This window comes from Megalops cyprinoides, chromosome 11, assembly GCF_013368585.1.
Source record: "Megalops cyprinoides isolate fMegCyp1 chromosome 11, fMegCyp1.pri, whole genome shotgun sequence".
NCBI classification, from domain to species: domain Eukaryota; kingdom Metazoa; phylum Chordata; class Actinopteri; order Elopiformes; family Megalopidae; genus Megalops; species Megalops cyprinoides.
Genome location: NC_050593.1, coordinates 5,144,861 through 5,155,243, shown reverse-complemented (window position 1 = coordinate 5,155,243; position 10,383 = coordinate 5,144,861). Strand labels below are relative to the sequence as shown.

The 10,383-nt window shown below is 41.1% G+C and overlaps 1 protein-coding gene across 1 annotated transcript; it reads right to left on the bottom strand.

Moving 5' to 3' along the window:
- Positions 1 to 5,552: 5,552 nt before the first annotated feature.
- Positions 5,553 to 6,860, bottom strand: LOC118785807 (extracellular glycosidase CRH11-like; the record flags this gene model as incomplete). The annotated part of the gene is made up of 2 exons (XM_036540743.1): positions 5,553 to 5,606; positions 6,813 to 6,860. Coding segments are annotated over 2 exons (102 nt in total), but the record flags the coding sequence as incomplete, so codon positions are not given.
- Between the last annotated feature and the right edge of the window lie 3,523 nt (positions 6,861 to 10,383).

Below are 10,383 nucleotides of genomic sequence, written 5' to 3'. Positions count from 1 at the left end.
GCAGAAGTTGTTGTAGTTGTAGATGGAGACGTTGATGAAGATGTTGCAGAAGTTGTAGTTGTTGGAGATGAAGACGTTGATGAAGATGTTGCAGAAGTTGTTGTTGTCGGAGATGACATAGTAGGAGAAGAGAATGTCGTTGTTTGAGATATTGTTGGAGAAGTAGTGGTTGATGTTGTGGAAGTAGTAAGTGCTGCAGAACTTGATGGGGTTGTAAATGTTGATGAAGATGTTGCAGAAGTTGCTGTAGTTGGAGATGAAGATGTTGATGAAGATGTTGCAGAAGTTGTTGTCGGAGATGACATAGTAGAAGAAGAGAATGTCGTTGTTTGAGATGTTGTTGGAGAAGTAGTGGTAGATGTGGAAGTAGTAAGTGCGGCAGTAGTTGAAGGAGTTGTGGATGTGGTTTGAGACGTTGATGAAGATGTTGCAGAAGTTGCTGTAGTTGGAGATGGAGACGTTGATGAAGATGTTGCAGAAGTTGTAGTTGTTGGAGATGAAGACGTTGATGAAGATGTTGCCGAAGTTGTTGTTGTCGGAGATGACATAGTAGGAGAAGAGAATGTCGTTGTTTGAGATATTGTTGGAGAAGTAGTGGTAGATGTTGTGGAAGTAGTAAGTGCTGCAGAACTTGATGGGGTTGTAAATGTTGTTTGAGATGTTGATGAAGATGTTGCAGAAGTTGCTGTAGTTGGAGATGAAGATGTTGATGAAGATGTTGCAGAAGTTGTTGTCGGAGATGACATAGTAGAAGAAGAGAATGTCGTTGTTTGAGATGTTGTTGGAGAAGTAGTGGTAGATGTGGAAGTAGTAAGTGCGGCAGTAGTTGAAGGAGTTGTGGATGTGGTTTGAGACGTTGATGAAGATGTTGCAGAAGTTGTTGTAGTTGTAGATGGAGACGTTGATGAAGATGTTGCAGAAGTTGTAGTTGTTGGAGATGAAGACGTTGATGAAGATGTTGCAGAAGTTGTTGTTGTCGGAGATGACATAGTAGGAGAAGAGAATGTCGTTGTTTGAGATATTGTTGGAGAAGTAGTGGTAGATGTTGTGGAAGTAGTAAGTGCTGCAGAACTTGATGGGGTTGTAAATGTTGTTTGAGATGTTGATGAAGATGTTGCAGAAGTTGCTGGATTTGGAGATGAAGATGTTGATGAAGATGTTGCAGAAGTTGTTGTCGGAGATGACATAGTAGAAGAAGAGAATGTCGTTGTTTGAGATGTTGTTTGAGAAGTAGTGGTAGATGTGGAAGTAGTAAGTGCGGCAGTAGTGGAAGGAGTTGTGGATGTGGTTTGAGACGTTGATGAAGATTTTGCAGAAGTTGTTGTAGTTGGAGATGGAGACGTTGATGAAGATGTTGCAGAAGTTGTAGTTGTTGGAGATGAAGACGTTGATGAAGATGTTGCAGAAGTTGTTGTTGTCGGAGATGACATAGTAGGAGAAGAGAATGTCCTTGTTTGTGATGTTGTTGGAGAAGTAGTGGTAGATGTGGAAGTAGTAAGAGCGGCAGTAGTTGAAGGAGTTGTGGATGTGGTTTGAGACGTTGATGAAGATGTTGCAGAAGTTGTTGTAGTTGGAGATGAAGATGTTGATGAAGATGTTGCAGAAGTTGTAGTTGTTGGAGTTGACATAGTAGGAGAAGAGAATGTTGTTGTTTGAGATGTTGTTGGAGAAGTAGTGGTAGATGTGGAAGTAGTAAGTGCGGCAGTAGTTGAAGGAGTTGTGGATGTGGTTTGAGACGTTGATGAAGATGTTGCAGAAGTTGTTGTAGTTGTAGATGGAGACGTTGATGAAGATGTTGCAGAAGTTGTAGTTGTTGGAGATGAAGACGTTGATGAAGATGTTGCAGAAGTTGTTGTTGTCGGAGATGACATAGTAGGAGAAGAGAATGTCGTTGTTTGAGATATTGTTGGAGAAGTAGTGGTTGATGTTGTGGAAGTAGTAAGTGCTGCAGAACTTGATGGGGTTGTAAATGTTGATGAAGATGTTGCAGAAGTTGCTGTAGTTGGAGATGAAGATGTTGATGAAGATGTTGCAGAAGTTGTTGTCGGAGATGACATAGTAGAAGAAGAGAATGTCGTTGTTTGAGATGTTGTTGGAGAAGTAGTGGTAGATGTGGAAGTAGTAAGTGCGGCAGTAGTTGAAGGAGTTGTGGATGTGGTTTGAGACGTTGATGAAGATGTTGCAGAAGTTGCTGTAGTTGGAGATGGAGACGTTGATGAAGATGTTGCAGAAGTTGTAGTTGTTGGAGATGAAGACGTTGATGAAGATGTTGCAGAAGTTGTTGTTGTCGGAGATGACATAGTAGAAGAAAAGAATGTCGTTGTTTGAGATGTTGTTGGAGAAATAGTGGTAGATGTGGAAGTAGTAAGTGCGTCAGTAGTTGAAGGAGTTGTGGATGTGGTTTGAGACGTTGATGAAGATGTTGCAGAAGTTGTTGCAGAAGTTGTTGTAGTTGTAGATGGAGACGTTGATGAAGATGTTGCAGAAGTTGTAGTTGTTGGAGATGAAGACGTTGATGAAGATGTTGCAGAAGTTGTTGTTGTCGGAGATGACATAGTAAGAGAAGAGAATGTCGTTGTTTGAGATATTGTTGGAGAAGTAGTGGTAGATGTTGTGGAAGTAGTAAGTGCTGCAGAACTTGATGGGGTTGTAAATGTTGTTTGAGATGTTGATGAAGATGTTGCAGAAGTTGCTGTAGTTGGAGATGAAGATGTTGATGAAGATGTTGCAGAAGTTGTTGTCGGAGATGACATAGTAGAAGAAGAGAATGTCGTTGTTTGAGATGTTGTTTGAGAAGTAGTGGTAGATGTGGAAGTAGTAAGTGCGGCAGTAGTTGAAGGAGTTGTGGATGTGGTTTGAGACGTTGATGAAGATGTTGCAGAAGTTGTTGTAGTTGTAGATGGAGACGTTGATGAAGATGTTGCAGAAGATGTAGTTGTTGGAGATGAATACGTTGATGAAGATGTTGCAGAAGTTGTTGTCGGAGATGACATAGTAGGAGAAGAGAATGTCGTTGTTTGAGATGTTTTTGGAGAAGTAGTGGTAGATGTGGAAGTAGTAAGTGCGGCAGTAGTTGAAGGAGTTGTGGATGTGGTTTGAGACGTTGATGAAGATGTTGCAGAAGTTGCTGTAGTTGGAGATGAAGATGTTGATGAAGATGTTGCAGAAGTTGTTGTCTGAGATGACATAGTAGAAGAAGAGAATGTCGTTGTTTGAGATGTTGTTTGAGAAGTAGTGGTAGATGTGGAAGTAGTAAGTGCGGCAGTAGTGGAAGGAGTTGTGGATGTGGTTTGAGACGTTGATGAAGATGTTGCAGAAGTTGTTGTAGTCGGAGATGAAGATGTTGATGAAGATGTTGCAGAAGTTGTTGTTGTCGGAGATGACATAGTAGAAGATGAGAATGTCGTTGTTTGAGATGTTGTTGGAGAAGTAGTGGTAGATGTGGAAGTAGTAAGTGCGGCAGTAGTTGAAGGAGTTGTGGATGTGGTTTGAGACGTTGATGAAGATGTTGCAGAAGTTGCTGTAGTTGGAGATGGAGACGTTGATGAAGATGTTGCAGAAGTTGTAGTTGTTGGAGATGAAGACGTTGATGAAGATGTTGCAGAAGTTGTTGTTGTCGGAGATGACATAGTAGAAGAAAAGAATGTCGTTGTTTGAGATGTTGTTGGAGAAATAGTGGTAGATGTGGAAGTAGTAAGTGCGTCAGTAGTTGAAGGAGTTGTGGATGTGGTTTGAGACGTTGATGAAGATGTTGCAGAAGTTGTTGCAGAAGTTGTTGTAGTCGTAGATGGAGACGTTGATGAAGATGTTGCAGAAGTTGTAGTTGTTGGAGATGAAGACGTTGATGAAGATCTTGCAGAAGTTGTTGTTGTCGGAGATGACATAGTAGGAGAAGAGAATGTCGTTGTTTGAGATATTGTTGGAGAAGTAGTGGTAGATGTTGTGGAAGTAGTAAGTGCTGCAGAAATTGATGGGGTTGTAGATGTTGTTTGAGATGTTGATGAAGATGTTGCAGAAGTTGTTGTAGTTGGAGATGAAGATGTTGATGAAGATGTTGCAGAAGTTGTTGTTGTCGGAGATGACATAGTAGAAGAAGAGAATGTCGTTGTTTGAGATGTTGTTTGAGAAGTAGTGGTAGATGTGGAAGTAGTAAGTGCGGCAGTAGTGGAAGGAGTTGTGGATGTGGTTTGAGACGTTGATGAAGATGTTGCAGAAGTTGTTGTAGTTGGAGATGGAGACGTTGATGAAGATGTTGCAGAAGTTGTAGTTGTTGGAGATGAAGACGTTGATGAAGATGTTGCAGAAGTTGTGGTTGTCGGAGATGACATGGTAGGAGAAGAGAATGTCGTTGATTGAGATGTTGTTGGAGAAGTAGTGGTAGATGTTGTGGAAGTAGTAAGTGCTGCAGTACTTGATGGGGTTGTAGATCTTGTTTGAGATGTTGATGACGATGTTGCAGAAGTTGCTGTAGTTGGAGATGAAGACGTTGATGAAGATGTTGACGAAGTTGTAGTTGTTGGAGATGACATAGTAGGAGAAGAGAATGTCCTTGTTTGAGATGTTGTTGGAGAAGTAGTCGTAGATGTTGTGGAAGTAGTAAGTGCTGCAGTACTTGATGGGGTTGTAGATGTTGTTTGAGATGTTGATGAAGATCTTGCAGAAGTTGCTGTAGTTGGAGATGAAGACGTTGATGAAGATGTTGACGAAGTTGTACTTGTTGGAGATGACATAGTAGGAGAAGAGAATGTTGTTGTTTGAGATGTTGTTGGAGAAGTAGTGGTAGATGTTGTGGAAGAAGTAAGTGCGGCAGTAGTTGAAGGAGTTGTGGATGTGGTTTGAGACGTTGATGAAGATGTTGCAGAAGTTGTTGCAGAAGTTGTTGTAGTTGTAGATGGAGACGTTGATGAAGATGTTGCAGAAGTTGTAGTTGTTGGAGATGAAGACGTTGATGAAGATGTTGCAGAAGTTGTTGTTGTCGGAGATGACATAGTAGGAGAAGAGAATGTCGTTGTTTGAGATATTGTTTGAGAAGTAGTGGTAGATGTTGTGGAAGTAGTAAGTGCTGCAGAACTTGATGGGGTTGTAGATGTTGTTTGAGATGTTGATGAAGATGTTGCAGAAGTTGTTGTAGTTGGAGATGAAGATGTTGATGAAGATGTTGCAGAAGTTGTTGTCGGAGATGACATAGTAGAAGAAGAGAATGTCGTTGTTTGAGATGTTGTTTGAGAAGTAGTGGTAGATGTGGAAGTAGTAAGTGCGGCAGTAGTGGAAGGAGTTGTGGATGTGGTTTGAGACGTTGATGAAGATGTTGCAGAAGTTGTTGTAGTTGTAGATGGAGACGTTGATGAAGATGTTGCAGAAGTTGCTGTAGTTGGAGATGAAGACGTTGATGAAGATGTTGACGAAGTTGCAGTTGTTGGAGATGACATAGTAGGAGAAGAGAATGTCCTTGTTTGAGATGTTGTTGGAGAAGTAGTGGTAGATGTTGTGGAAGTAGTAATTGCTACAGAACTTGATGGGGTTGTTGATGTTGTTTGAGATGTTGATGAAGATGTTGCAGAAGTTGTAGTTGTTGGAGATGAAGACGTTGATGAAGATGTTGCAGAAGTTGTAGTTGTTGGAGATGAAGACGTTGATGAAGATGTTGCAGAAGTTGTAGTTTTTGAAGATGACCCAGTAGGAGAAGAAAATGTTGTTGTTTGAGATGTTGTTGTAGACGTAGTGGAAGATGTTGAAGTAATGAGTGCTGCAGTAGATGAAGGAGTTGTGGATGTGGTTTGAGACGTTGATGAAGATGTTGCAGAAAGTGTTGTAGTTGGAGATGAAGAGGTTGTAGTTGGAGATGGAGACGGTGATGAAGATGTTGCAGAAGTTGTAGTTGTTGGAGATGACATAGTAGGAGAAGAGAATGTCCTTGTTTGAGATGTTGTTGGAGAAGTAGTGGTAGATGTGGAAGTAGTAAGAGCGGCAGTATTTGAAGGAGTTGTGGATGTGGTTTGAGAGGTTGATGAAGATGTTGCAGAAGTTGTAGTTGTTGGAGATGAAGACATTGATGAAGATGTTGCAGAAGTTGTTGTCGGAGATGACATAGTAGGAGAAGAGAATGTCGTTGTTTGAGATGTTGTTGGAGAAGTAGTGGTAGATGTTGTGGAAGTAGTAAGTGCTGCAGTACTTGATGGGGTTGTAGATGTTGTTTGAGATGTTGATGAAGATGTTGCAGAAGTTGTTGTTGTCGGAGATGACACAGTAGGAGAAGAGAATGTCGTTGTTTGAGATGTTGTTGGAGAAGTAGTGGTAGATGTTGTGGAAGTAGTAAGTGCTGCAGTACTTGATGGGGTTGTAGATCTTGTTTGAGATGTTGATGACGATGTTGCAGAAGTTGCTCTAGTTGGAGATGAAGACGTTGATGAAGATGTTGACGAAGTTGTAGTTGTTGGAGATGACATAGTAGGAGAAGAGAATGTCCTTGTTTGAGATGTTGTTGGAGAAGTAGTGGTAGATGTTGAGGAAGTAGTAAGTGCGGCAGTACTTGATGGGGTTGTAGATGTTGTTTGAGATGTTGATGAAGATCTTGCAGAAGTTGCTGTAGTTGGAGATGAAGACGTTGATGAAGATGTTGACGAAGTTGTAGTTGTTGGAGATGACATAGTAGGAGAAGAGAATGTTGTTGTTTGAGATGTTGTTGGAGAAGTAGTGGTAGATGTTGTGGAAGAAGTAAGTGCTGCAGTAGTTGAAGGAGTTGTGGATGTGGTTTGAGACGTTGATGAAGATGTTGCAGAAGTTGTTGCAGAAGTTGTTGTAGTTGTAGATGGAGACGTTGATGAAGATGTTGCAGAAGTTGTTGTCGGAGATGACATAGTAGGAGAAGAGAATGTCGTTGTTTGAGATGTTGTTGGAGAAGTAGTGGTAGATGTTGTGGAAGTAGTAAGTGCTACAGAACTTGATGGGGTTGTTGATGTTGTTTGAGATGTTGATGAAGATGTTGCAGAAGTTGTTGTAGTCGGAGATGATGATGTTGATGAAGATGTTGCAGAAGTTGTTGTTGTCGGAGATGACATAGTAGAAGAAGAGAATGTCGTTGTTTGAGATGTTGTTGGAGAAGTAGTGGTAGATGTGGAAGTAGTAAGTGCGGCAGTAGTTGAAGGAGTTGTGGATGTGGTTTGAGACGTTGATGAAGATGTTGCAGAAGTTGTAGTTGTTGGAGATGAAGACGTTGATGAAGATGTTGCAGAAGTTGTTGTCGGAGATGACATAGAAGAAGAAGAGAATGTCGTTGTTTGAGATGTTGTTGGAGAAGTAGTGGTAGATGTGGAAGTAGTAAGTGCGGCAGTAGTTGAAGGAGTTGTGGATGTGGTTTGAGACGTTGATGAAGATGTTGCAGAAGTTGTAGTTGTTTGAGATGAAGACGTTGATGAAGATGTTGCAGAAGTTGTTGTCGGAGATGACATAGTAGAAGAAGAGAATGTCGTTGTTTGAGATGTTGTTGGAGAAGTAGTGGTAGATGTGGAAGTAGTAAGTGCGGCAGTAGTTGAAGGAGTTGTGGATGTGGTTTGAGACGTTGAAGATGTTGCAGAAGTTGTAGTTGTTGGAGATGAAGACGTTGATGAAGATGTTGCAAAAGTTGTTGTTGTTGGAGATGACATAGTAGGAGAAGAAAATGTTGTTGTTTGAGATGTTGTTGTAGATGTAGTGGAAGATGTGGAAGTAATGAGTGCTGCAGTAGATGAAGGAGTTGTGGATGTGGTTTGAGACGTTGATGAAGATGTTGCAGAAAGTGTTGTAGTTGGAGATGAAGTGGTTGTAGTTGGAGATGGAGACGGTGATGAAGATGTTGCAGAAGTTGTAGTTGTTGGAGATGACATAGTAGGAGAAGAGAATGTCGGTGTTTGAGATGTTGTTGTCGAGGTAGTGGTAGATGTGGAACTAGTAAGTGCTGCAGTAGTTGAAGGAGTTGTGGATGTGGTTTGAGACGTTGATGAAGATGTTGCAGAAGTTGTTGTAGTTGGAGATGAAGATGTTGATGAAGATGTTGCAGAAGTTGTAGTTGTTGGAGTTGACATAGTAGGAGAAGAGAATGTTGTTGTTTGAGATGTTGTTGGAGAAGTAGTGGTAGATGTGGAAGTAGTAAGTGCGGCAGTAGTTGAAGGAGTTGTGGATGTGGTTTTAGATGTTGATGAAGATGTTGCAGAAGTTGTAGTTGTTGGAGATGAAGACATTGATGAAGATGTTGCAGAAGTTGTTGTCGGAGATAACATAGTAGGAGAAGAGAATGTCGTTGTTTGAGATGTTGTTGGAGAAGTAGTGGTAGATGTGGAAGTAGTAAGTGCAGCAGTAGATGAAGGAGTTGTGTATGTTGTTTGAGTTGTTGATGAAGATGTTGCAGAAGTTGTTGTAGTTGGAGATGAAGACGTTGATGAAGATGTTGCAGAAGTTGTGGTTGTTGGAGATGATGACGTTGATGAAGATGTTGCAGAAGTTGTAGTTTTTGAAGATGACCCAGTAGGAGAAGAAAATGTTGTTGTTTGAGATGTTGTTGTAGACGTAGTGGAAGATGTGGAAGTAATGAGTGCTGCAGTAGATGAAGGAGTTGTGGATGTGGTTTGAGACGTTGATGAAGATGTTGCAGAAAGTGTTGTAGTTGGAGATGAAGAGGTTGTAGTTGGAGATGGAGACGGTGATGAAGATGTTGCAGAAGTTGTAGTTGTTGGAGATGACATAGTAGGAGAAGAGAATGTTGTTGTTTGAGATGTTGTTGGAGTAGTAGTGGTAGATGTTGTGGAAGTAGTAAGTGCTGCAGTACTTGATGGGGTTGTAGATGTTGTTTGAGATGTTGATGAAGATGTTGCAGAAGTTGCTGTAGTTGGAGATGAATACGTTGATGAAGATGTTGACGAAGTTGTAGTTGTTGGAGATGACATAGTAGGAGAAGAGAATGTTGTTGTTTGAGATGTTGTTGGAGAAGTAGTGGTAGATGTGGAAGTAGTAAGTGCGGCAGTAGTTGAAGGAGTTGTGGATGTGGTTTGAGACGTTGATGAAGATGTTGCAGAAGTTGTTGTAGTTGGAGATGGAGACGTTGATGAAGATGTTGCAGAAGTTGTTGTTGTCGGAGATGACATAGTAGGAGAAGAGAATGTCGTTGTTTGAGATGTTGGAGAAGTAGTGGTAGATGTTGTGGAAGTAGTAAGTGCTGCAGTACTTGATGGGGTTGTAGATCTTGTTTGAGATGTTGATGACGATGTTGCAGAAGTTGCTGTAGTTGGAGATGAAGACGTTGATGAAGATGTTGACGAAGTTGTAGTTGTTGGAGATGACATAGTAGGAGAAGAGAATGTCCTTGTTTGAGATGTTGTTGGAGAAGTAGTGGTAGATGTTGTGGAAGTAGTAAGTGCTGCAGTACTTGATGGGGTTGTAGATGTTGTTTGAGATGTTGATGAAGATCTTGCAGAAGTTGCTGTAGTTGGAGATGAAGACGTTGATGAAGATGTTGACGAAGTTGTAGTTGTTGGAGATGACATAGTAGGAGAAGAGAATGTTGTTGTTTGAGATGTTGTTGGAGAAGTAGTGGTAGATGTGGAAGTAATAAGTGCAGCAGTAGTTGAAGGAGTTGTTGATGTGGTTTGAGACGTTGATGAAGATGTTGCAGAAGTTGTTGTAGTTGGAGATGGAGACGTTGATGAAGATGTTGCAGAAGTTGTAGTTGTTGGAGATGAAGACGTTGATGAAGATGTTGCAGAAGTTGTTGTTGTCGGAGATGACATGGTAGGAGAAGAGAATGTCCTTGTTTGAGATGTTGTTGGAGAAGTAGTGGTAGATGTTGTGGAAGTAGTAAGTGCTGCAGTACTTGATGGGGTTGTAGATCTTGTTTGAGATGTTGATGACGATGTTGCAGAAGTTGCTGTAGTTGGAGATGAAGACGTTGATGAAGATGTTGACGAAGTTGTAGTTGTTGGAGATGACATAGTAGGAGAAGAGAATGTCCTTGTTTGAGATGTTGTTGGAGAAGTAGTGGTAGATGTTGAGGAAGTAGTAAGTGCTGCAGTACTTGATGGGGTTGTAGATGTTGTTTGAGATGTTGATGAAGATCTTGCAGAAGTTGCTGTAGTTGGAGATGAAGACGTTGATGAAGATGTTGCAGAAGTTGTAGTTGTTGGAGATGACATAGTAGGAGAAGAGAATGTTGTTGTTTGAGATGTTGTTGGAGAAGTAGTGGTAGATGTGGACGTTGTAAGTGCAGCAGTACTTGATGGAGTTGTGGATGTTGTTTGAGATGTTGATGAAGATGTTGCAGAAGTTGTTGTAGGTGGAGATGAAGACGTTGATGAAGTCGTTGCAGAAGTTGTAGTTGTTGGAGATGGCGTCGTAAGAGAAGAGAATGACGTTGTT